Below are 27,847 nucleotides of genomic sequence, written 5' to 3'. Positions count from 1 at the left end.
ATGGAGCCTTCCTGGTGGAGGGCTGGGCACAGGCAAAGCTACTATGAAGAACATAGAGCCCTGAGGCGTGAGCAGGCTGATGTGTCTGTAGAACGAAAAGGCACCTATAACGTAGGAGTGAAGGAGGACAGTAACAATAAAAAGGCTGTCTAAATTAGCTCTTATGCTGAGATGAGAAGACTGCAGAAGCTCTGCTGAAACCTGTTCAACATAATCCCAGCATATAATTCTCCACTTACAACCAGGTGGCGGCTGTGTATGAGGCTGCAATGGATGGAATCCTCCTTAGATCCCTGGAATGGAAGGTGAGATTTCTACATTGAACTATTTATGCCTCGAGCACATATGACATTTCCTCTAATCCCTTTCTTTTTTCCTTTTAACTTTAATTTCCAGGTAGGTAAATTACTCATGCCTCTCCACCCTTAGGAGTCTAGGGTCTCTTTGAAAGCAGTTTCTCTGATTGTTCACTCTCCAGCCCCACCTGGAAGCATCAGTACCTACTTTACGTTGCACCATAGTTTCCAGCAGCAGCTTAACCTCCTATGAAGCTGCCCGAAGACTGGGCCACAATTCAAAGTTGACCAAGTGCACAGTATACGAGGTGTTGCTAGTAGTTGTTGAGGCAGCCTGACTCATGGCGATCCCACAAACAATGAGATTCAACCATTGTGCTCACAGTTTTACATTTTCACGGAGTGACTGTCCTAGTACATTACCAGGTCTGTCTTGGTCTGTAAGCACCACTAAAACCATTGCAGCACCACACATGCCTTCACTACTGCATACTTGAGGTGCCAGGAATTAAACCTGGGTCTCATACACGGAAGGCGAGAATTCTACCACTGAACTACCACTGTCCTTAGCGCAAAAGACACTCTCCCTTCAGCATCTCTTCAAACTACTCTGGTTGCTACCACACTAAAGAATCTGGGTAAGCATAACCTTCTTAAAAAAATTTGCCTTACATTTTCAATCACTTAACAATCCCCTTACTTCAAGTATGGGATCTATCTATCAATCTATATATAAATTTTTTTAAATAGGTATTAGACATTTATGTGGGAGCTCTGGTGGCCTAGTGCTAAGAAGTTAAGCTGCAATCCCAAAGTATGTGGTTCAAATCCACCAGATGCTCTGAGGGAGAAGGATGGGCAATCTCCTCCCAGGTGGTTTACTGCCTCTGAAAATCCACTGGAGGGTCAGCGATGGTTTGGTTCCAACTTGACAGTTCACAACAACAACATACATTGGTGACACTTAACTGGACATTCTAAGTATATATTAATATATACTATCCTTTGCCCACTTGTGCAATTGTCTTTTAAATGTTTTCAATTGATTCACAGAATGGTTTGAAAGTATCAGGAACCTTTATTCCACTTAGCTGTTTCAAACTTCCCTCTCAGGTTTCTTCTTCTTGATTGTTCAGTCTGTTTTCTCAGACTATTTCTGGCATTTCACCATCCACAAAAGCCAATAGAGAAGATGAGAGGCCCTCATTCTGATTTCATTTCCATCAAGTTAATGTACAATATTTCCATATAGAAATAAAAAGGGCCTGATCTTAATTTTTTTTTCTAAAAGGATATTGTTTACTTAACTCGTTTACTCACTGAACTTCCAATGTGTTGAAATATCTTGAGCAATAAGTCTTTCAGGTGTCTCAGCCAAAAAATTTTTTTTTCTTTTTGTCCAGCAAAAGAGCCCTTGGTATTTCTGCCACAAAATCACACCCAAGACATTTAACCTATATACAAAGTGTCCACATCTTAAGGAGTGTGCCATTATAATGATTCTATTTCTGGGTCACCTTTTAGACTGCTGAACCCTTTACAAGCTTCCTAATAACATTATTAGCATTTCTTTGAGCTCTAGTGTGGGAACAGAACATAAAGTTCCTAAGCAGAGTCTCTTGTCTTAGAAGTGGCAGCTGTTTGCAGGGCCCGTTAAATTAATGCTCATGGTCACTGCTAGGGTGCAGCACACAGGGATGAACAGTGGTCGGTCCTGAGCTCCAGGTTCACGGTCACTGCTATGCAAACCCTCGGGGATGAACAGTGCCTGGTTCTAAGCTCCATGCTCATGGTCACTGCTAGGGTACAGCCCATTGGTGCAGCCACTGTGTTCTTTCTTCTTAGTCCAAACTCCTCACAAAGCATAATATTCTTCTTCAGGGCCAGATTCCTTCCTGAGAACATATCCAAAGCAAATGAGACATCTTTGCCTGGTCTTTGAGGTTTCATCTGGCTGTGCTTCTTCTAAGATAGATTTGTTTAGTCTTCGGGCAATTTAGAAGCCCAGTAGAGTCAGTATTCATCCCCACCACCATAAATCCAATACATTTTCTTTTGATCTTCTTTATTTACTGTCCAGCTTTCACAAGCATGAAGTGATTGAAAACACCTCATGTGGCTTGGGTCAGACACACCTTAGTCTTTAAAGTGGTAACCTTGACCTTAAAGAGGTCTTTTGCAACAATTGTTCAGTGCAATATATTGCAGTTCAGTATAGCAGTAATCACAGTATAACAGCTCCTTCATTATAATTGATAGTTGATATACTGTTTATTATTAATCAGTACTCCTCAGACAACTATTTCAGGGTTAGTCGATCTTGGAACTCAGATTACCTTAGAACACTTGAGTTAAAGGGACTTGAGGTCACAGAGTCTTGCTCACATTCAATTCACCAGCCACCTTAATAATACTCTCTACAGGGATGGTCTCGTTATTGACACTGAATTTGAGATACAAACAAAATCATCATCACAACCAGAAACATATGAATGAAATTCTGTTTTTAGAGGCAAGTAGTGATTGTTAGTGCTAATAAAGTTTATTGTGTCAGTCACTGCTCCAAGTACTCATTAACTCCCTTAACATTCTCAATAATCCCACAGAGAAGGTACTATTATGCCTTTGAGGAAGGCCCAGTCACTGCTGCAGGGGGGCCTTGTCTACCCACTCCTGCTCCTGACTCACTGCTTTTCACTCTCCCCAAGAACAGGTCAGTCCAGAAGACACTGGAAAGACACGCATGGAACCAGAAGTAACCAGTAACTGGGTAAGAATTACTCGAACCAGCCTCACTGTAAAATCCCTGGAGCAGATAGATGTCTGTTGGCTTGATTGTGTTGTGCAAAAGAGAAAGACTTCAAAGTGAAAAGCCAGTCAGGATGTCTACCAAAAACCTGAGAGTCACTCAGGAGGAAAATTCCTTGTGGTGAAGGTCCCAAGATCAAGGATTGTTTCCAGGTGAGAATCCACAATGACTCACTGACTTGCACAGTCCTTCTGATATCGTTACGCAGATCACTTCCATTGGTATTGAGCCTGGAGCAGAGGCTGATGTCATCACTGAAGATACTTAAATTACTACTTTAAGTTTTGTTCTTTCTTTCTTTTAATCTGAAGGAAAACATGTTGAGGGCTTCTAAACATTAAAAAAAGAAAAATCTTGACTTAGACCACTGTTGAGTCTGGTGCCAAAATGGAATTCCAATTCCCATCATCTGAGTTTTGTTCACAGAGGTGGTCCTCATAGAGTAACCCTTCACTTTGCTCTATTCAACTCGTCTGGAAATTTCTTGTTTCAAACACCTATGTTACTTGATTAAAACAATGTTAAAATAACAAAAAACAAAAAAAAATAAATTGACTACCCATTGTTTTTTGGGGGGCAAAATTCACTATTATCATTGTCATTTTACAGATGAAATAACTAAAGTTAAATGACTGACTTAGTCAAAACTCCTCAGTGACTATTAGGATAGTCTGGATACAGATCCATACTCTTGAACAGTGAGACCAACTGCCTAACTCTACAGAAATCTTGCACAATGAAAACACTTTTAAATCATTAGCCTTTCGGTTTAAATCTGTAGCCTTTCAGAAGGACACCTGAATTAAATGAGAGGAGTAAGGCCTAACTATAGGATCCATAGGCCTAACTGTAGCCCAGCAGACTCATGGCCAATGGAACATTCATTGTACTTCCCAACAAAAAGCTATTGCAAACAGCAATTTAACAGATATTCCTCAAAAACACCTCACAAGTAAATTTACCTGGCCAACCTTTCAATGAAGTGGAGACAAAATTTAGGGGAAAAATCTGGTAAAATTTCTTCTTAAAAAAGCAAGTTGCATTAATATGCCCTCTGCCTATAGCAAACGGTGAGGGCGACAACACGAAACTGCTGAGACACTATGAAAAGGCACAGGATCATCATATTCATAGTCTTGGGACAAGGACATGGAGCAAACTTAGGGTTAAGGGCTTTGTGTGTGTTTGTTTGTTGTTATTTTCCCCTTTATTAAGCCTCCATGTCTTTAAGCCAAAGCATCTCAGTTTTTTTTATTCTGTCATTTTCAAAGGAAATAAGGAAACCCTTCTTGGGTATTCCTCAGCTTTTCAATTTCATGTCCTAACAGATTTCTTCAAAAAGAACATCATATTATTTTCTTTTTAGACTGAAAAAGGACAGATGGTAATGTTGTCTTTTAATAAATAAAGGGATCGTGTACTGCTTACTCGCTCCTACCACATTCAAGGGCAGTGTCCCAGCTACAAGTCAGTCATAAAAGCAAAATTGGAAAGAACAACTTTGCCAGAAATTTGGGCAATGCACAAGAATTTACAAAACAAATTACACAAATCTACAAAAGCCAGAATTTGTAAAACTAATCAACCCACGAGAGTCTATGCCCTTCCTACTGTAACACATATTTCATATTTATCTCTGATTGTTCCTAGGACTGTAGCTGGGAAGACCTGAAGGGAGGATGATTCAATCATCAGGAGCCAGGATAATCTGGAGGCACCTTCACTCATACGCCTGGCAGCACATTATGCTTACAGTCTGAGAACTCAGCGAGGCTGTCCTCAAGCTAGGACCCACACCATTGCCTTCGCCATTCCATCCTTCTGGGTGAGCTCTTTGCGCTTCCTCTCAGTATGGTGGTTACATTCTGAGCATGATCATCCCAGGAAAGGGATGTCCCAGAATAGGGACATATTTATGACCCTGCCATGGGAAGTACATGGTGTCACACTTACCATGGTCTAATTATCAAGACAGGCACAAAGTGGTGTCCAGATTGAAAGGGAAAGGACATAAACCCCACCACTCCACTGGTAGAGTCTAAAGGTCAAAAGAGCACATTGAGAGATATTTCTGTGACTATTTTTGAAAAACAGAACTGATTGATCACACATAGGAAGTAGAACTCCTCCAAGCCATTTTTATTTGATGATTTAATATTATTAATTTTAAATTATCTCTGAGAAACATAAAGAAGGAAATTAAGCAAAACCAGATCCAACAGAGGTCTCAGTAGTTACTGCTATCAAGTGGAATAGTCAATAAACTTACAGATTGAACAATTCTACATTCACTACTCATTTTTAGATGTCAGAGTAAGCACACAGGCAGCTTTGAAAGACAAGGAGGATGTCTGCGTCAGCCTATTAAAATGATATTTGTGTGACATTAATTTCTGATTACTACCAAAGAGCGAATGCCCATAAATGGCCATTCATTTTTATTTTTTCTAATTATGAAATAGTACATTAGTTTTTTTCTAAGCATATCAAAGCTTCAAGGTCCATTCATTAAGCACTTACAACAATATACAAAGCAAATCAACTTATAATAGTCTACATCTACACCCTCCCCATCCTAAAACAAGTTTCACATAATGATTCTCAGTAAGATAAACATTTCCACAGAGTGCTGCTACTGTCCAAAAGGTCAACACGTTGTGATAGTTTTACCAAGTGGCAGAGTTCTAAAGTTAAAGAATAGCACCAGAAGGATATATCATTATATATAATTATGCTAAAGGCTTGGAATTTTATCATTTGAATTCTTGCTTTTTTGATTACACACATTTATATCTCTAACTTGGATTTCTCCTCTGAACCCCAGACACACAAATTTAACTATGTGGACTGGATTGTTGTTGTTGCATACCATGGTGTTGGAATCAATCCATAGCTGACCGTCCAGCAGGTTCTCAGGGGCAGTAAATCACATGGAAGAGACTGTCAATCTTTCTCCTGCAGAGCATACCTTTGGGTTGGCAGCACAGCTTCTTAACACTTAACCCACCAGACCCTTTCACTTAGACATCCATGAGGCATTTAGCAATGTCCAGCACTATCCTTCTTCCCCTAGGGCTAATCCTACTACTTTTCTAAACTTCTCACACTCATACCTTTCTTTTTATCTAATATAGTGTACATCAAGATTAGATATTAGGACCCTTTTTAAAAAACTATGTGATTCACAGTCATTTTCTCTTTGTTTAGAACAATAGCTGCCACATAGCAGATGGTCAATAATGCTAGTCAAAAGAATTTGTGAACTCAAGCAGATATATGCACACCCATGTTTATTGCAGCTTTGTTCACAATAGCAAGGAGTTGGAAACAACCTAAGTGCCCATCAACAAACGAATGGCTAGAGAAGCTGTGGTATATTCGCACAATGGAATACTATGCTGCATTAAAAAACAAGGAACTCATGCAATATTACGCAAAATGGTTGACTCTGGAGAACATTATGCTGAGTGAAATGTCCCAGTCACAAAGGGACCAATACTGCATGGTGCCACTGTTGTAGAATGGGACTGTCCTTGGGGTTGGGGAGAGACTGAGTAAGATGGGTTCAATAATGTATGCTGCTCTGAAACAGAGAAGGGAGAAAACTGTTTAAAAGAGATATGTGATTAGGTATTTCGGTCATGGCAGGAGTCTAGAGCAATGGCTACATGGTGGAGTGGACCTGGGGAAGGGTTTGTGAAATAATGAAAGAATCTTTTCTTTTACTTTTCCCAGAGGGTAATGTCTGGTGGGGGGGAGCCTTGGGAGGGGACAAATCTACAACAATGAATGAACGGAAATCCAAAGCCTCTGTAAATTTTCACTGAAATTAATAACAAATTTAAATTAAAAAAAAAAGAATTAAGTTAGAGTAAGGATGGCAATGGAACCACCTTACCTCTGTAACTTGATTTGTGCCACTATTAGAACCTCTACTCAGAATATTATTGCTTTTCCGTTTTTGACTCATGCACTTTTAACTTTTAGTTAAATTTGTATCTTCTAGGCTGCAACACTTCCATGATACATCTTCAAGGATATGAACATGTACGTCTAAGCACAATTGATAACAGTGCATCTAAACTCCAAAATCAATCTCCATAATAGTCTATGTGTTTCCTACTGCCAAGGGGGCCCTTTAGAGTAGTGAGAGAAGACATTCACCCTGAAACCCATAGCGTCCCTTTTCAGCAGGAAGTAGCTAAGAGAATACACCATCCCCTTTTCCTTATGAATCAGGTGAAGTCTCTCTCAGGGAGGAGTGATAGGGAATGGCAAGGGACACACTGACAAAGGAGATTAATCAGAACTGGCTTTGACAAGCACTGTGGCAATTGGACAATTAAAACAGACATGGCGGGGGAAGAAGAATGAACTGGTGAGGAGGGTGGAGAAAACAGTGCAACAATGAATAAATGAAAACCCAAAATCTCTGTAAATGTTCATTAAAACTAATAAAATTTAATAATAAAAAAAGAATTTGTGAAAGATGATATGAGCATGTGAGTAAATTGCAACTGTTGTTTGTTATTTTATGCTTTCCAGTTGACTACAACTCATAGTGACTCTATGAGCAATGGCTCTGAACAACTTTCCTATCTTGATACAGTCACTTTGTCAATCCATCTCAGCCAGGATCTTTCTCTTCTGTGGTGACCTTCTACCCTTCCATGCATGATGTCCTCCTCCAAGGATTGGTCCCTCCTGGCAATATGTCCAAAGTATGTCAGATGGAGCTTCAAAATCCTTGCCTCCAAGGAGCAGCCTGGTTTCACCCTTTTCAGGACAGACCTGTTTATTATCTTGGCAGTTCATGGTATGTTCAATACCCTTCTCTAGCACCACAACTCAAAGTCATCAATTCTTCTGTCATCCTTAGTCTTTATCCAGCTGTCAGATGTACAGTAAGCAACTGAGAAGACCGTGGCCTGGATCAAACACACCTTAGTCTCTAGACTGACATCAATGCTTCTTTAGCACTCTGGAGAGGCCCATGACAGCAGAATTCATCCTGTGATCTCCCGACTGCTGGTGCCAAGAGTGTTGGCCGTGTACTCAGACAAGATGAAATTTTGAATGACTTTTAACGGTCTTTTCTCCATCTCCATGAAATAAAACAACTACCACACATTGCTGTCAAGCAGATTCTGATTCATGAAAACCCTACAGGATAGAGAACTGCCTCTGTAAGGTTTCCAAGGCTGTAAGGCTTTGCAGGGATAGACTGCCATGGAGAAGACCTTATATGTTATATTTATGAGTGGCTGGTAGGGCTTACAAAACGAAAACAAACCTTTAAAATATTACTAACATTTATACATATTTGTTGTTATGTGGCATATTTTATTAAGAAAAGAAAAATTAGCAAAAGCTAAAAGTGCATGACAAAGAACCCAAATATGTAATAGTGCTATATGGTGGCTTATTGGTAAAGAGTAGTGCTGCCAATGCAAAGCTCTGTGGTTCGCATCCACCAGTTGCTCCATGGGAGAAAGATGAGCAATCTTTTCCCATGTGATTGACTGCCTCTGAAAACTCACTAGGGAGTCAGCTATGTGTCAGTTCTGACTCAATGGTACACAACAAGAAGCCTCATTTGGTAGTTGTTATGTGCTGCTGAGCTGCCTGCAACTCATAACAACCCTATGTACAACAGCTTTGAACCTTGCTCTATCTTGAGCCAATTTCATTGTTTCTGACACACCTATCCCCATTGCCCCAGTCACTGAGTCAATCCATATCATCTAAGGTCTTCCTCTCCTGCGTTGTCCCTCCACCCTTCCAAGCATGATGACCCTCTCCAAGGACTGGTCCCTCCTGTCCACATGCCCAAAGTATTTCAGGCAGAGCTTCAAAATCCTTGCCTCCAAGGAGCAGTCCAGTTTCACCCTCTCTAGGAAAGACTTGTTTGTTCTCTTAGTTAGTTAGAGACCTTGGTTAGTTCTCATGAGTGATTTGATTCTACCAGCAATTCTGAGGGAGAGTTAAGGACAGCTTCAGAAGTCAATGGAGGGTGAGTCGGAGGCAACCAGATGGCAGTGGGTAATGAGACAGGCCTCAGGATTGCGGAGGAGTGCTTAACATTCCAGATTCTCAAATTCACCAGTGTGAGAAAGTACCGATAAGTGGGGAGATGACAAATCCTAAAATCCAGTCTCAGTACTTGGATATATGTAATTGCAGAGACTCAAAACTGGATATAGATTAGAATTCAGGTTTAAACAGCTGTCTTAACCCTTATAATCTGTCTATGGGAAAAAATGAGTTAACAGAAAAGGAAACATGTATACCAACATCTATAAAATAGGTCTTGATAAACCCTAAAGCTCATCTATCCATTTAGAAGAGAAGAGAGACGGCTTCTATCACTAGCCATTAAAATCATCCAATTCTATTTTGATTTTATGCTCTCCAGGAAGCTTTCTATACAGTTCAGCTTTCCACATAGATTAGCCCACAGGGAGAGAACGCACAGATCAGCAACTGTGAATATGTGGTCTCCTGAAGACTGTGCTTCTCACTATAAATTTAAAATTTACATTCTGGTGTAGGCATCAATCTAAGGAATTTGGTTAGTGTGAATGGCTTTTTTCCAGACTCAACAAGGTCCAGTGAGAAATGACTCAGCTGACCCTCCAGCAAGTTTCCAGGGCTGTAAACCACATGGGAGGAGAAGGCCACCCTTCTGGAGGGCTGTAGGTGGATTCAAACCACCAGAGAGGTGTGGCCTGTGGGTTATCAACATAACTCTCGAAGGACTAAACTCTTGACTGAAAATATCAAATCCCTTACCTCAATAGAAGGGAGCTGAGGTGGCCTAGTGGTTAAGGGGCTGTGCTGCCAACTCAAAGGTGTGCAATTCAAATCCTCCAGTCACCCTGAAGGAGAAAGATAGGCAGTTTCCTCTTGGAGATTTAACAATCTCTACAAAACAACTATGAGATATCATTTCACCCCAGTAAGAATAGCAAAATTTAATAGAACATCAAGCAACAAACGCTGGCGAAGTTATGAAGAAATTGGAACCCTTATTCACTGTTGGTGGAAGTGTAAAATGGTGCAACCACTGTGGAAGGCAGTGTGGTGCTTTCTCAAAAAGTTGCAAGCAGAGATACCATTTGACCCAGCAATTCCACTACTGGGAATATACTCCCAAGAAACTATAACTGCCACCCAAGCAGATACATGCACACTGATATTTATCGCAGCTTTGTTCACAATAGCAAAGAGTTAGAAACAACCTAAGTGCCCATCAACAAACGAATGGATGGAGAAGCTGTGGTATATTCACACTGTGGAATACTATGCTGCATTCAAACTCACCAGCAGCACTACAGGGGGTAAATGTAACAGGTTGCTTCTATAAAGACTACCGTTTAGGAAACCTTATGAAGCAGGTTATACAATACATACTGAAGGTTGTTGTGTTTGATCTGCATCAAGTCCTACTCACTTTCAGCAAAAGTGAGGAGGACTTAATGTGTTCAAAGAACACAGCCTTCAATATGGATTGCATCTCAATTTCAAGAAAATAAAAAATTCTCACCTCTGAACCAATAGGGAACATCATGATAGATAAAGATTGAAACTGTCTCCAAGAAGACCAGGACAGGCCTGAAGAGAAGTGTCTTCCAAGCCTTTTTAGCACTTCTTTCCTGCTCAGGCAGAAGAAGTGGCTGTTGAGATTACCAAGAAGCTGGAGGAAAAGGAGAAGAAGCGCTTGAAGAAGGAGAAGAAACGACTGGCTGCTCTTGCACTTGTGGCTTCAGAAAACAAAGGCACTCTTGAAGATCAGGAATGTGAGGAAACCAAAGAAAAACCCAAAAAGAAGAAAAAGAAAACGCCCCAGGAGGCTCCACAGGAGAACGGAATGGAAGATCAGTCCAGCTCTGCTCTCCCTAAACCCAAGAAAAAGAAATCTCTGTCCAAGGAATTGGTCAACAGTGACTTTGAAGAGCCAACTGTAAATGCAAAAGTCCCAAAGAGGAAGAAATCTTCCTCCAGAGAGGAACCAGAAGACCCTGAAGAGGTTGCAAACAGTGTCCCAAAGAAAAAGAAGAAGCTTTCTAAGGAGGAGCCCGTCAGCAGTGGACCTGAGGAGGCCATCAACGAGAGCACTAAGAAAAAGAAAAAAAGAAAAAAACACCCCAGGAAGATTAGAATGGACATTCCCTGGGGGTGGGAAGGGCATACCCAAATGTTTCCCAATAAAAACTGTTTACAAAAAAAAAAAAAAAGATTGAAAAGTGTCAATGACTTGCATTGAGAAAGTCTGTAGTCAAGGAATTTCCAAATTATTGAGGAGCAAAGACATCAGTGTGAAGAATAAGGAGTGCCTGTTTCAGGTCAGTCTTTTCAATCACTTATTATGGCTCTGCTAGCTGGATAGTGAATAAGAATGACAGAAGATAAAGGGGTTTTTTTTTTGTTTTTTTTTTATTAAATTTTATTAGTTTTAATGAACATTTACAGAGATTTTGGGTTTTCATTTATTCATTGTTGCACTGTTTTCTCCACCCTCATACCCAGTTCGTTCTTCTTCCCCCCCCCATGTCTATTTTAATTGTCCAATTGCCACAGTGCTTGTCAAAGCCAGTTCTGATTAATCTCCTTTGTCAGTGTGTCCCTTGCCATTCCCTATCACTCCTCCCTGAGAGAGACTTCACCTGATTCATAAGGAAAAGGGGATGGTGTATTCTCTTAGCTACTTCCTGCTGAAAAGGGACGCTATGGGTTTCAGGGTGAATGTCTTCTCTCACTACTCCAAAGGGCCCCCCTTGGCAGTAGGAAACACATAGACTATTATGGAGATTGATTTTGGAGTTTAGATGCACTGTTATCAATTGTGCTTAGACGTACATGTTCATATCCTTGAAGATGTATCATGGAAGTGTTGCAGCCTAGAAGATACAAATTTAACTAAAAGTTAAAAGTGCATGAGTCAAAAACGGAAAAGCAATAATATTCTGAGTAGAGGTTCTAATAGTGGCACAAATCAAGTTACAGAGGTAAGGTGGTTCCATTGCCATCCTTACTCTAACTTAATTCTTTTTTTTTTTTATTTAAATTTGTTATTAATTTCAGTGAAAATTTACAGAGGCTTTGGATTTCCGTTCATTCATTGTTGTAGATTTGTCCCCTCCCAAGGCTCCCCCCCACCAGACATTACCCTCTGGGAAAAGTAAAAGAAAAGATTCTTTCATTATTTCACAAACCCTTCCCCAGGTCCACTCCACCATGTAGCCATTGCTCTAGACTCCTGCCATGACCGAAATACCTAATCACATATCTCTTTTAAACAGTTTTCTCCCTTCTCTGTTTCAGAGCAGCATACATTATTGAACCCATCTTACTCAGTCTCTCCCCAACCCCAAGGACAGTCCCATTCTACAACAGTGGCACCATGCAATATTGGTCCCTTTGTGACTGGGACATTTCACTCAGCATAATGTTCTCCAGAGTCAACCATTTTGCGTAATATTGCATGAGTTCCTTGTTTTTTAATGCAGCATAGTATTCCATTGTGCGAATATACCACAGCTTCTCTAGCCATTCGTTTGTTGATGGGCACTTAGGTTGTTTCCAACTCCTTGCTATTGTGAACAAAGCTGCAATAAACATGGGTGTGCATATATCTGCTTGGGTGTCAGTTATGGTCTCTTCTGGGTATATTCCCAGTAGTGGTACTGCAGGATCAAATGGTATCTCTATTTGCAACTTTTTGAGAAAGCGCCATACCACTTTCCACAGGGGTTGCACCATTTTACACTCCCCACAACAGTGAATAAGGGTTCCAGTTTCTCCACAACCTCGCCAGCATTTATTGCTTGCTGTTCTGTTAAATTTTGCTATTTTGACTGGGGTGAGATGATCTCATAGTTGTTTTAGAAGATAAAGTTTTTGAACTATAGTGTTGGAGAAGAGCACTGAAAATCCCATGGACTGCCAAAAGAAAAAACAGATATGTCCTGAAGAGGGTGCCATCAGAGTGTTCCTTTGAGGTAAGGATGACAAAGCTTTGTCTCATATTTTGGACATGTTGCTAGGAGAGCTATTCCTTCGAGAGGGACACCATGTTTAGAAAGGTGGAGAGTCAGTAAAAGAGAGGAAGACCCTCAGCCAGATGGACTGACACAGTGACTGCAATGGACTCAAGTATGTCAGAGATTATGAGACTGTCACAGGATAGAATAGAATTAGTTCACAGGGTCACTATGAGTCATACTTGGCTTGACAACACCTAACAACATGAGACAATTACATCCTGTTCTATATGTTCATAGGGCTGCTGTGAGTTGTACTTGACTCTAACAACACAACAACCCCAACTGTATCACTATAAACCAGAATTCAACTTGACAACAACAGGTTTGGTGGGGGTTTTATTTTGTTTACAAAATGAGTTCTTCAACTTGGGATCAGGATCAAGAAGCGTAGAGGCAAAAATCTCCCTCCTTCAGTTTAACACAGTACAGATCCTTTTGGCTAAGCAAGGCTTCCCTTAAGCCCATAAGGAGGGGCCCTCCTCTATCTCAGACCTTGACCCTGCTCAAGCTTGACATCTGCCCTTGGGCAAGGGTTTTAAAGCTCTTCAGCTCTGCTGATAAATGCCCACAGGCTTCCCATGCCACCCACTCCTGCCCAAAGACACTCTGCATTCTCAATGGATCAGCATGCCCACTGCAGCCACCCTACTATGCAGGCTAGGAAGCCAACCATACCATCTTTTCTCAGTCACTTGGTTTCCCTGCTGTCCTTTCTTCCTCTCACACCAGTCTTACAGCTTGCTCTCTCCCTCTGAATCCTGGGTCAATCAGCACATGGATTGGGGATCCAAAGGACACGCTCCACTCCTGGCTCTTCTTCTACCCCAGTCACTCCCTACCTCTGGGATGAGCTCATTTTAAATAGGATGACAAAACTAATTCTTTCTGTCATGGTCCCATCACAAGAACTTTATGCATCATATTTGCATTACTATTAGCACACTGGCCAATCTTCTGGGTAAGCCATAAGCATCTTATTTGCATAATTACATGCAACTATTTTGTGGGAGTTACAAATTTATGGCTAAAAGGGCCACCATATTAATAAGTAGTTCACTGAACTGGACCTGCCTATTCCCTTCAACTATACAACTTATTTGTTCTTAAGGATATCCTTCATGGATACTATTTCTTCTCCAACAGGGTTGCACTTCTGTCTACATGCTTCCATATATTTACCCTACATTAGTTCTGGTCACACTGAACTGTGATTCCTTCACATTTCTACAATCCTACTATGCTGTAAGCTACTTGAAGGCAAAACACACATCTTAGTGCTTAATAAACAGTCAGTAAATATATATTGTGGGTAAAATATGTAAGTCTCAATCACTCAACCTACTAATAGGATGAGTCACCCTTGTCATTTTTATAATTTTGTAATGTCATCCATGGAATTATAATTTTCATTTGGTTTCTTCTTTTTTGAAATTTTATTTTATTTTATTATTTTTTGTGTGTACCGTCAAATAGGATCTGACTGGTACAGGAGGAGATTGCCCCTCAGAGGATCTGGGGGATTCGATCCGTGTACTTCTGGGATTGCAGTGCAGTTTTGCCACTAGGCCACCAGAGCTCCCTTTGTTTTCTTCTTTTGTATACTAAAATTATGTATACTCACCTCCAATACTTGCCAGAGTAGTAATGACACTTAGGAATTAAATCTATCCTATGATGACATATGACAACAAGGAGAGAATTTAATGTTGTCGAATTGACTTTGACTCATTGTAACACACAGTAAGTCAAAACTTCACTCTCATGTGCAACAATGAATGAATGAAAATCCAACTTTTCTGTAAAGCTTCATTAAAATCACAATTAAAATAAAAAATTTTATATTAAAAAAAACCCTGCCCTCTTCTGCCCTTTCTGCCTTACCACCTTTTTTTAAATTAGAGCTCTATCAACCTATTTTAAACAGTAAGATTTATATTTTCAAAGTTAACAGAAAAGGTGAAAATATTTTTAAATATTGATTTGTATACATTCCTGAAAGAATTTTCCCAAAGAGTTTTAGATATTTCCATACAGAATTGTCTTTTGTGAATATTTTCAAACGTCTTGGTTTTCTTTGCTAAGAAAAAATAATTGAAAAATAAGCCATTGTGTAAAATAATTTATCAGATGTCTCAGTGGCAAATCTCCAGAGCTTTCAGGGGCAGGGGGTGAAATAATGTGACTTTGGCAGAGCTTTATAAAGTGTGGTTATAAAAGCCAAGAAGAGTTAGAACTTTTTCCATTTTGAAGAGGCAATATTAAAATTCAAATCTTCAGTTGATCCAAATATACAGCTAAAAATTAGAGGGCTTATGCCTTAGAGTGTATTTCATACAAAGAAAAAATATAAACATGCACACTTAATAGAGCCATCTCAAATCTAGATTTCCTTTCCAAAGCAAAGATTTCCAGGCATTTCCCTAATATTTAGCTGTTTTATTGTTAACATGTAAAGGCTTCAAATCAAAGGACAAAGACTTCACTGTGATATTAGAACAATAGGACACTGAATTGCTTATTTTTCACGAGTCTTCCTTTCAGTGGGGACAGTCCTATAATTTGTTTCCAAAGCACAGAGTTTGTATTCCGTGTCCTTAACTTTCTCCATTATTATAATAATTTATATTTATTCACCACTTCTCATTCATCAACTTCAAAGCGTTTTACAAATACTTGTCCTCATGCATTGTGGTGAAGAGCAAGGAAAGCTAACCCTAATACCACACGATACAGACAGGGAAATGATGAGCAAGGATGCAAGGGCCTGTCCAGATAGAGAATAAATACGCAATGAGGAAAGCAGTGCCCTTCAGGCTGAGCCCTCTCATGCTGCCTCACTCGACTGGCAGCATCCACACCATTTCTCCCAAGGACCCTTCAGGAGCCCACCCTCTGTTTTGGCTGTACAAATAAAAGTAACAAGAGGAATAGCTTCCTTTAAAAACATCACCTTTTCTTTTACTGTAAAAAAAATTTACTTTAAGAACCAAAAACTTTTAAACTCCCATCTATGACATACAAGCTATCCACAAAGTGACCAACACCTAGTCCTTCTCTGTTCTTAATTAAAAATATTCTTCAAGACATATCTATATTGGGACAAGATCAGAAACTTAATACCACATCCTCGCCTCACTTATTGACTATCTTGTTATTTAACCCTTTGCATTTACGGTAATGGTTTAAAAAGTCTATTTGTCAGATTATTTTGTACATCAGTAATATATGACTGGCAGTAATGAATGCCAAAGGGCAAGGTGAATGTTACACTGGTTGTAATAGTTAAGGTTATACATCAGCTTAGCTGGGTCAAGATTTTCAGTGGTTCAAGAGCCATATGATGTTTGGCAGTTATAGAATGATGTAATGATGCCATTGTTCTCATTTTGTGATCTGATGTAGTTACCCGACATTCTCACATAATTTTTTTCCCCCATAATCACCTGGTCTTTGCAGGCTAACCAGGTTTCAAAAGTGAGAGAAGGTGTACTCTTACTGATTAATAATCTTACAAACAAATCTCATTTATGTTGAAAGAGAAAAATACAACAATGGATTTTAATGAATGAGTTCCCACTTCAACTTCCATCAGGTAGGATCCTCCTCACAGCAACCACCCACTGGGCCTCCAAGGCTGTACCTCTCTATGGAAAGAGAATGCCTCTCTTCCTACTAAGGGGCAGCTGGTGGATCCAAAAGCCAAACATTTAATTAGCCATGCAACATGTAACAGACTATCCCAGCAAAGAATCATCATACGCATATAAAACCCCCGCTACAGTACAGGAGCACCCATGGCTATGTCTGCTGGATCTGCAGCACTTAGCATTGGGCATCATTGATTCTCAAACTGAGTAACATCAAGTGATTTATTAGGCAAAAATCTATGACTATAGAAAGACCAATGAAGAGGTTAAAGAGGTTTATGAACTACTTATATACATAAGATACCACAAGAGCCTTGATGTTGAACAAAATAAAAACATCAAACAAACAAGACCCATCCCTGTATTTAAATGTTAGCACTTACACTTTACTCTCCAGATGAGCCTTCTAAGTAACTTGATCTCTCTGAGACTTAACTAAAATGGAGAGAACTGTTGCAAATAGAGATACCATTTGATACAGCAATTCCACTACTGGGAATGTATCCTAAAGAGACCACAGCCGACATCCAAGCAAATATATGCACACCCATGTTTATTGCGGCTTTGTTTACAATAGCAAGGAGTTGGAAACAACCTAAGTGCCCATCAACAAATGAATGGATAGAGAAGCTGCGGTAAAGTCACACAATGGAATACTATGCTGCATTGAAAAACAAGAAACTCATGCAATATTATTCAAAATGGGTGACCCTGGAGGACATTATGCTGAGTGAAATATCTCAGTCACAAAAGGACAAATACTGTATGGTGCCACTGTTGTAGAATGAGGCTGACATCAGTGTGGGGGTAAAACTGGATAAATTATGGACACTGCATTGAAGTTGGTGAGGGAAAGAACAGTTTAAATATAATATATTTTAGGGCATTATGATTATCCTAAGAGTTCGGAATGAGGGTTGCAGAGTGGATTATGCTTGGGATGGGTATGGGGGGGCACGGGGGGATTGTATACCAGTGAAGGAGTTTTTCTTTGCTTTTCGAGGAGAAGAGCAAACTGGGCGTGGGGTTGGGGTGGGTGGGGAGAAAAGTGTAACAATGAATGAATGGAAATCCAAAATCTTTGTAAATGTTCATTGAAATTAATTAAAAAGAAAAAAAATGGAGAGAACTACAGTATTAAATGTACAGGGCCCTTGTTGTATTATGAAAAGATAAGTTTTTTCCCCTAAAATAATGTGCATTAGGCACTTAACAAATGTTGTTTCTTACTTTCATCTACTAAAAGATGGAGGGAGAATTTTGCTTCTATACATAATTTCTCTGGAAAATGGGGCACAGTATCATATTACTGTGCAAAGCGATGAAGATTGGGGGCTTTAAGAAGTATGTGGGGAAAAAAAGAAGTATGTGGGTATAAGCAAAGTATGTAAAAATGATAAAATATGGATAATTCTGGGATATATTAGTATGTCTAAACATTTCCATAACAAAAGTTTCAAAGTAATTTCTAAATAATAATTCTAGAAGGCATCAACCTTAAAAAACTAAAAAAAGGAAGCAGGGGAGCTCTAATGTGTCAAAGACCTACAACCGAATCCCTGCTTTCTACTCAGAACTTGGGAGGGTGGAGAAGGGCAAGATTCTCAGGGGTTATTCTACCTTTCTGGGTTTCAATTTCCTTTTTGGTAAAAGGATAGTAGGGTGTGGTCGGCACAGCTTCAAGAAAGGACTCATGCCCAGCTGTGGAAGCATGGGCAGCAGGCAGCCTTCTTCAGGTTCTTTTTATCTTGTAAGCCCAGATCAGGTTCTTCTCCTAGCAGCCCTTAGTCAGGGAGGGAACAAGATTGTCACCAACATCCTCGTCTTCTCAGGGAGGCCCTGGCCGACAAACAAACAAGGCAGAGGTAAAAAGATCTGGTTACCTCTGCCTTATGTGAGACTCCTTGCATCTGTAGATTTTGCTCTGGGTTTCTTCCTCAGGATGGAAGAGGCTTTCTCAGATATGTACCTGTCTTACGGCTCCCCCTTCCCAATTCTAGTCCTTCATTTTCCCTTTCACAAATGATATTCTCTGATAAATTTTGTGCACTTTTGTGAGGAACTCTATTCTTCCCAGTTGCTGGCACCAGTGTTATTTCTCTCACTGGATTCTTGTGAAGAATAAACGAGATGACCAATCACATTTAACCCAGCACCTGACATATGGTAAGCAACAAATAAAAGGTGAAAGTTCAACAATGTTTAAAGCACTAGAGCCTGGTTTGTGTGAAAATGTAACAAGTATAGAGCTATGTACTCGAAGCTATTTCTATTTTTAGAACCTATGCAGAGAATGTAGAGAAGTACACACAGATGGAAACTGTTGCTGCTGACCTGTATACAATGAAGCCACACAAGTTATTTTAAGACCTAGTTCTTATCAAGAGAGTTCTGGCAACCTAGTGAGTAAGGAGTTGTCCTGCCAATGTGAATGCAGGCAGTTCAAATCCACCAGCTACTTTAAGGAATAAAGATGGAAAATTTCCTCTTATGATTTACGGCCTCTGAAAAGCTACTGGGGAGGTCAGCCATGAGTCAGTTCTAACTGGGCGGCAATGAGTGAGAGAATGACAGCAACGAATGATTCTTATTAAAAACTGAATTCCAATTTTTATAATGGTATCTTATTTCTAAAAAAAAAAAATTCTACCATATAGCTTACATGATATTACAGTTTAAATGTGAAAAGGTATGATTTTTGCAGAAATGAAAGTTGGTGAATTCAGCGTTGGTTCTGACTTGATGGCAAACAACATATACATATATATAGTTTGAGTGTATTTTATTAGATACTTGAGACTGTTAAGCTTTATATAAATTTAACAGATAATTTTAAAAACAGAATGAAATTTATAGATTATATTTGTCTTAATTAGAAGGATGGAAAAAAAAGAGAAGAGATAATGGTCAAGTAATATTAAATACTTGCCTTATCCCAGATAATGCCTTAATATATAAGACTTATATAAAATTGGCCATTGTGATTTTTAACTTTCTAACCAGATAAAGTACTAAGGAGTCTCAGTGGCACACTGATTAAGGCACTTAGGCGTTAACCCAAAAATCACTGGCTTGAACCCATCCGCCACGGTGCAGAAGAAGGTTTTTTCCATAAAGACTTACAGTCCTGGAATTCTGAGAGTTGATAAACTGCTATGCATAGGAACTGACTTAATGGCTACAAGTTTGTGAGTTTTTATGGTGTGTTTTTTTATCTTATTTTATTAAGTCACTAGGCTTAAGTTAGCATGACTGTTACCAAAACCATAAATACAAATACTAAGACTTCACGCCCACATTTTAAAATGTAATTCATTTCCCAGAGCATGCACATATCTTGGTAGGTTGCAACTTGTAAGTGTCAAAATACAGCTTTCTTTTAAAACACAGGTGGTGTTGGTGAAGTGGGGATGAGCAATACTTGCAGGAAATGCACTACTGGCTTTAGCTAGGAAGTGGCAACCCTTGATTGGTCCTTCAAAGAAGCACATTGCACCAATATTAAGCACTAGTTGTAACACGGTCACAAAGCAAGCATGGGCACTCACAAAACTTGTCTTGTTGTCAGAACCAACTCATAGCTGACCTTTCAGTAGGTTTTCAGAGGCAGTTAATCACAATGGAGGAGACTGCTAACCTTTCCCCGTGGAGCGGCTGGTGAATTAGAACCACGTGCCTTTGGGATTGCAGTGCAGCTTCATTCTACTAGGTCACTTGAGCTCCTACCAAAACTCTCTTATCATGCTTGAAATAGTCCTACAGCTTAATGTGTAAAATGAAGGCAACAGTCTTCCATCAACCACGGAACGTCTAGATCACCCAGGTGGTTTTATTTTTTAACCAAAAAAGATTCTGTACAAAGTCTGTTCTCGTACAGAGACAAGGACAAGAAAATTAAACTTTATTTACTCTATCTTCTGGGGTAATTCCACTCTATTCACCATAGTTGAGGGAGTAATGTCTGCCTATCCCAAACTGAAACTTCTGAAAGATTAAAAATAAAGGGAAAAATAAAGAAATAAAATAAAGGGCCACAGAAGAGCTACAAATATTATTACTACTCTACTCAATTTAATATTCAACGGGCAATAGAGGAGACAACTTTATAATACCTAACATTAACAATTAATTAATTAATTCAAGAAGAAACTAAAATCAGTGGGATGTAGTTTAAAATTTCAACTCACTATTCAGGTTCTTACAGGAACATACATATTTACAAAAGAAATACATTTCTGAGTAGTCCAATGATTAAGCACTCACAATAGGTTGATGATGAGCCATAAGTTGGTAGTTTGAACCCAAAGAGAGCACCTTAGAAGACAGAGCTGGCAAACTGCTTTGGAAATGTCACAACTTGGAAGCCCTAGCTTGAAGCATTGTATCTTAAAACCCCTGCACACAAGGTATTGCTATGAGTTGCAACTAACAGCAGCAGTAATACTTTAAAAGGTGTTTTGGGCTTGTTGTGTTGGGTTTTATTGTTGTTGTTGTTTTTAAGATGTGTAGGATTATAAAAATAGATTTCAAGTGTCAAATGTCTAAACACATTTTTATAACTTGGGCATTTCTTTAAAAAGTGTTAAAAGAAATGGACTCATTCACTCATTCAATAAATACTGACCTATGAGCCTAGCATTGTTTCTGGTAAAGCTGGTCAATAACTCTTAAAAGTTTCCACAGGGGGAAAAAAAAAGCTCTTAAAAGTGCACATCACTAGGTATGACAACAATTTAGAACAAGGGGTGCATTGCAGGGTAGGCTGGGGGGAGGGGAGGAGGAGGAAGAGGGAAAAAATGTGCAACAATGAAATATATGTATAAAAGTGCACATCACAATCAACATCAGCATACTTAATAACTTATTGAATGCACTCTCTATGCCCATAAACCAAAAGTGCAAACCCATTGCCATCAAGTGCATTGACACTCAAAGCAATCTTATAGCAAGTGCCCCACATACAGGGTTTCTAAGGCTGTAAGTCTTTACAGAAACAAAGTCCTCTTTCTCCCACAGAGTGGCCGGTGGGCTTAACCAACAACTTTTCAGTTAGCTGCCCAGCACTTAATCCACTGTGCCACCAGGGGTCCTTTTGCATGCCTAACAATTGTGCTAAAAGCAATGACTGATTTGTTTTGTTTTAAAAAGTCATACTGTCACCATAAGTAACTACTTACAGTGTTAATTATTCATATCGCCCTGTTCTTTTCATGTTCGGGGGCTACTTCGTATCTCCTAGTTCTGGCATTGCACTGTTAACTAAGAGGCCGCACGTCTCCTGCCATTCAAACTCACCGGTGGTTCCATGTGAGAAATACAGGCTCATCCCAGGTTTACAGCCTCAGAAACCACACTGAAGATCACCACGAGTTGGAACCTCCTTGACAGCAGTGAATGAGTTCATATCTCGTTAGCACCAGAGCAAAGAAATAAAGATGGCAGAATGGATCCAAGGAGACAACAAAGTTAGACTCTGTCACAAATAATTTGCTAGCTGCAAAGAACAGAATAATAATGAAGAAAGCTACTATTTCCATACTTAATACTCCATGAGCAAACTTAAAAAAAAAAAGGTACCTGATAATTTGATAACCTGTCACTTTCTGTCAATATAACTCAACAACCCACTGTCATTCGATTGTAAGTGGCTCATAGCTTAACCTCCAGCAAGTTTGGACAATGCCCATCTTTCTCCCAAGGAGCAGCTAGTGGATTCAAACTGCCTGTCTTTAGATTGGCAGCAGAATTCCCTACCCATTAGGTCACCAAAGCTCCCTAGTAATAAGTAGGTAAGAAAAAACATTCAAATGAAGCAAATTCTGGTTCCTGGATTTATCCTACGACCAGTTACAATTTCAATTCATCAGCTGAATAGTCACTAGTTGTCAGGTGTCACTGAGTCAACTACAACTCTCAGCAGCTCTCTGAACAACAGACTGACACTTTTCCCTGCTCTGTGCATCGTCACTTCTGCCATGCTCATGCCCATGGAGCAATCACCAGGATTTAACATTTAAACATCTGCTTAACAAACTCAACTCAACTCAGTGTTGTCAAGTCAGAACTAATTCACACTCATTGTTGACTCTCCGGTGGATTTTCAGAGGCTGTAAATCACAGGAGAGGAGATGGCCCATCTTTCTCCCTCAGAGCAGTTGGTGGATTCATATCACACACCTCTGAGCTGACAGTGGAACTATAAGTAAATACATCTTGGTTCTTTCACAAAGAAAGAAAAATCTTTTGCTGCAGATCTACTTTATATGCTTTCACTAAAATAAGTAGATCTATCTTTGGTGAGCTGTGGTTTTGGAGAAGAGCACTAAATGTATCATGGACTGCTAAGAAAACAAACAGATTCATCCTGGAGAGGGTTAAACCAGGCTGCTCCTTGTAGGCAAGCATTCTGAGGCTCCATCTAACATACTTTGGACATGTTGTGAGGAGGGACCGGTCCTTGGAGAGGGACATCATGCTTGGTAGGGTGAAGGGGCAGCGCAGGAGGGGAAGGCCTTCTATGAGGTGGATTGATTCAGTGACTGAGGTAATTGGGATGGGTGTATGGAGACAGTGCAATTGGCACAGGACAGAGGAGAGTTTAGGGCTGTTGTACATAGGGTCATTATGAGTCACAGGTGACTTGATAGCACATAACAACAACAACAACAACATATAATGTAACTAGCAGCAGACCCAGATCTGTGCCTTGTGCACTGCAGTTGTATCATATCAGTTGTTAAACTTGATTAAGAGGCAGTATTATGAAGAGTTGTACAGAAATCATTTTATCACCATTGAATCACCTAACAGGGAGTTTGGAATTTAGAAGTCTGTAGGAAGTTGTACCACTAACCCAGAAGTGGCATTTCTCTGGTGGCTGGAATCCATCAGTAGATTCAAGGAAGACAAATGGACATTTTCCTCTGTGATGTGATTTACAGTCTCTGAACACCCACTGGAGGGTTAGCTCGGAGGCAGTTCCAACTCAAAAGCAATGAGTTTGTGGTTGTTGGGTGCCACTGAGTCAACTCTGACTCGTGATCCTGTGAACAACAGATCTCAACTTTGCCCCATCACTCATCATCCTCATGACCTCTGTCATGTTCAAGCCCATGGTGGCAATCACTGTGTCAATCCAACTCCTTCAGGGTTGTCATCTTTTCCTCTGACCCTCCGCCTTTCCCAGCACAATGTCCTTCTCTAAGGACTGGTTTCTCCCGAAACCATGTGGAAAGTAGGAGGCTTCAGCCCTCTTGCCTTCTAAAGAACATTCTCATCGCACTTGCACCAAGACAGATTTGTTTGTTTCTTGGCAATCAATGGTATATTCAACATTCTTCGCCAATACTATAATTCAAAGTTGTCGATTCTTTGGTTTTCTTTATTCATTGTTCAATTTTTCAGTAACTGAAAAAGACCATGGCCCAAACCAGGCACATTTCAGTCTTTAAATTGACATCCTGAGGAAGTTCTGGTGGCCTAGTGGCAAAAAGCTGCACTGTAATCCCAGAGGTATGTGGTTCAAATCTACTAGAAGCTCTGCTGGAGAAGGAGGGGCAATCTCCTCCTATACCAGTCAGATCTGATTTGACAGTACACACACAAAATAAATTTTTAAAAAAAAAAACGACATTCTGCATTTTTTAAAGATCCTTGACAGCAGATTTTCCTAATGTAGCAAATCTTTTGATTTTTCTGACTGCTGCTATTATGGGTATTGATGGTGGATCCAAGTAAAATGAAATCATTGACAATCTGAACCTTATCTCCATCTGTCACGATGTTTTTGAATAATCACCTTCAAACAATCATTTATACTTTGTATAATAAGTATTTATACAAACCAAAAAAGCTGATAAAAACCAAAAAATATTCCAATTTAAATGAAAGCTAAGAAAGTTATCAAGCACATAAATAGAAGTCAATTTTATATTATGAGCTCTTTGATAGTTATAATATCCTAACATTTCATTGTTGCTCATAAACTACCCTAGAAAATGAAAGTTTCGCTTACGGGGGGATTGAGGAGGAGAGAAGGAGAAGGAGAAAAAAAAGAGAAGAAGCCAGCTCAGGAAGAAGACTTTCTTTCTATGAGGCAGGAGGCAAGAGAGTAGATCTTTAATGTAAAGTGCATGTTAGAAACTATGGGTTTTTTAACAAAAAGAAGAAAAAAACACCTTTCAATCTCAACTAAAGTTTTTAAATGGATATAAAACCTGATAGTATTTGTGAAGGCATATGAAAAGCTGCAACCACCTGTTAGACATCCCTCACGGACACTACATCACAGCTCCGTTCCTCTCCATGGAGAAGTACGACTCATCCACACTAGCCCCATCATTATCTCATTACACATGTGCATGATTCCAAAGCCACACTCAAGAAAAACCTTTAATCACAGCCCTCCACTGGGCTACCAGCACGCAGCACATCTCCGAGTCCCTGACCACCAGACAACGAGGGGTTAGGCTTCAGAATCCTGCCTTACCCTAGGTTCTTTAAAAAACAACAAAACAAAACCTCAAATACCACAAAAAAAAGAAGGCAGTTGAAAAGCAACCATGTCATTGGCTTTGGGCTAAATCTTTGTATTCTACTTCAATAATCATATTTTGCACTGAGTCTTATTGCAAATGATGTATCCATTTCTTTTCTTCCATTAAACTATATAAAAGAGCAAAATCTGACTCTACACAAGCGACTTTTTTCTTCATTCTTTCACTCATCAAAGCCATACACTTGCACACAGTTAACTGCTAATTCATTCTTCCTCATAAACTAACCACACACACACACACAAAAAAAAAATTCAAAGAGTTCCACTCTTTCTGGAAAAAAAAATAGTTTCCAATTATTTTGTTACTGTAAATTTCAAGCATAAAGTTGAAACAGTATTAGTTAGGAACTCCCTCTATCTGTCATCTAACTTCAACAGTTACTAACTCGTCATTTGTAAACCTTCATTCAGATTAAAACGAACAAACAAAAACCACAAACTATTGCCAACACACCAATTTTGTTTCATTGCGACCTTCACCCACTACCACGGAATTATTTTTAAGTAATTTCCAGATTTCCTATCAATTTACCTATAAATATGCCAGTTCCCATTTATTTAAAAAAATTCTCTGTTCCTGCTTTCCTTCCCATGCCCTGACCCTCACAAGAAGCACACAGAACAAGGCAGGAAATCGGAATTGTTACAGTAGCGCTTTTCTGCAGCTGCCCCCCTCTCTGCTGGGTCACTTACTGTAAAATTTACCAGCAGCACTGTGGGATACCCACCACTGTGCTCAGTTTCTTTAACTGCATCTATTTCAGCTAGCTTTTCTCCACAACCCCAATCTCCTGTCTGAACTAGCCGGAGGCTGGGAGGTAGGGGAGGTGGGGGTGGGAAGGAACCGTGTCAAAACTCTAGTCTCTTAAAGAAAGGTTACTTCTGATTTGTTTCTCCACCCAACAAGCTCAAAAGGGCCAGCAGAAGTGGAGGACGATCTGAAGAAGGAAATACAACACTTAAAATGGTAGATTTTGACTAATTAGGTATGTACACGTAGTTTTAATTTGTTATTTTATTTTTTTATTTTTTTCTTTTTTTTAAATTATTTTTGTTATTTTATTTTTTTAATGTATATTTGTTAGCGTCCCCCAACATTTTGCCATGAATCTTTGGGTCGAAACTGTTCAGAAGATGAAATCTTTTCACTTAAGTATAGAAGGTTTTGCCTTAAGGATTCAGTATAGGTTAGCTCTGACCTCTCCACTTAATGATTATGTAAAAACTGTTAAAGTGGGAAAAAATTAAGGGAGGATGCTCTGTATTTTTATAGCTGCTCTAACCTTGACGTGAGATTTCTCGGCCTCATGTCAGACAGCAACTATACCACCCCACACTGTCCTCCACATGCTCCACAGACTGAATTCCAGAAGGTGGCACAGGAGCACTTGAGGAGTTCATCATGGGAAGTGGCTCATCCTGCGAGCATTTCAGAGCACTAACTGAGATTTCCTCCACTCTTCTCCCTGGACACTACAGTGTCCATATTCCTTGTCCAGTGATTTCCCCAGGAATCCAAAGAGAAGTGAGCTCCATTTCACAGCCTACGACTTCTCCCCGGGGACAGCCACTGGCCTGGCCTGCCAGCCCTGTTTGCACCTGACCCAGGGGAGAGGAACCTCCAAACACAAAGCTACTTGTTCACCCCTCCAGGATGAGGCCACAAGCCTGAGGAACCGCGAGGTCCCATGGCCGCCAACCTTCCCCCTTCAACTGTTTCCTCTGAGCGGTTAAAGACTTATGCACCCGGCAAACTCCTCTTCCTGGAATGGAAAGTCTCCCCCAGCCCCTTCCAGGAGTCGCTCTGGGCCAAACGCCGCAGTCTCCACGACAAATTCAGAATCCCAGCCCCTCAGGAACTATCAGTGCCCCCCAAGCTGCCACAAGTTAACACTGCACCTCTCCAGGGGGGAGACATTCCTTCTCTCTTGGCACCCTAAAATGCAGGCCCGGGACCCGCCCCCACAGCGGGGCGCTCAGTTCGCGGGCTCCGCGCTGAGAGGGGGCCCCCTGAGACCTGGGGTCGCTCGGAGAACGCAGCTCCCCGGATTCGAGCACCTCCGCGCTTGGTCTGAGCCCCTCCTCGACGCCCCAGGGGCATCCACTCCCGACGGGTCCAGCGTCCTCGCGCATGTCCTGTTGGGCTCGGGGCGTCAGGAAGACTCCGCAAGGCCGGCGCCCCCTCCCCAGGCGGGGGACAAGCCAAGCACCCCCCCCCCGCCTTCTCCTCGGACCTTGGGGAGATTCAGTCTGCTGCCTCGTTCTCAGGTTGCTGGGGGTCCCGCGCCCTTTCCCCGGGCCCCCGGGGAATCTCCAGACCTGAACCTTCATCTCAGCTCGGCGTGAGGGGCGCTCAGAACCGCACCCCCCATCGGCTGGGCAGCTCGACAGAACCACGGCCGCACCCCCTTCCCCAGGCCGCGGAGGGCACCCCACCGGCTCCTGGTCGTCTCTGAAGGGCGAGTCTGGCCCGGTGTCTCCAGCGCCAGGCG

General features: G+C 40.5%; 1 protein-coding gene across 1 annotated transcript; it reads left to right on the top strand.

Moving 5' to 3' along the window:
* LOC102870430 (nucleolar protein 56-like) lies at positions 1 to 27,089 on the top strand. Its single transcript, XM_006892601.1, has 4 exons — positions 1 to 130; positions 3,005 to 3,066; positions 10,769 to 11,283; positions 26,867 to 27,089. Exons 1-4 carry the CDS (start codon positions 1 to 3, stop codon positions 27,087 to 27,089), a joined length of 930 nt encoding a protein of 309 aa, XP_006892663.1.
* Positions 27,090 to 27,847: the final 758 nt, after the last annotated feature.

The sequence above is a fragment of the Elephantulus edwardii genome, unplaced genomic scaffold, assembly GCF_000299155.1.
Source record: "Elephantulus edwardii isolate Elephantulus edwardi_28Jun2011 unplaced genomic scaffold, EleEdw1.0 scaffold00116, whole genome shotgun sequence".
In the NCBI taxonomy this organism is placed as follows: domain Eukaryota; kingdom Metazoa; phylum Chordata; class Mammalia; order Macroscelidea; family Macroscelididae; genus Elephantulus; species Elephantulus edwardii.
This window is presented reverse-complemented; position numbering and strand designations above follow the sequence as displayed.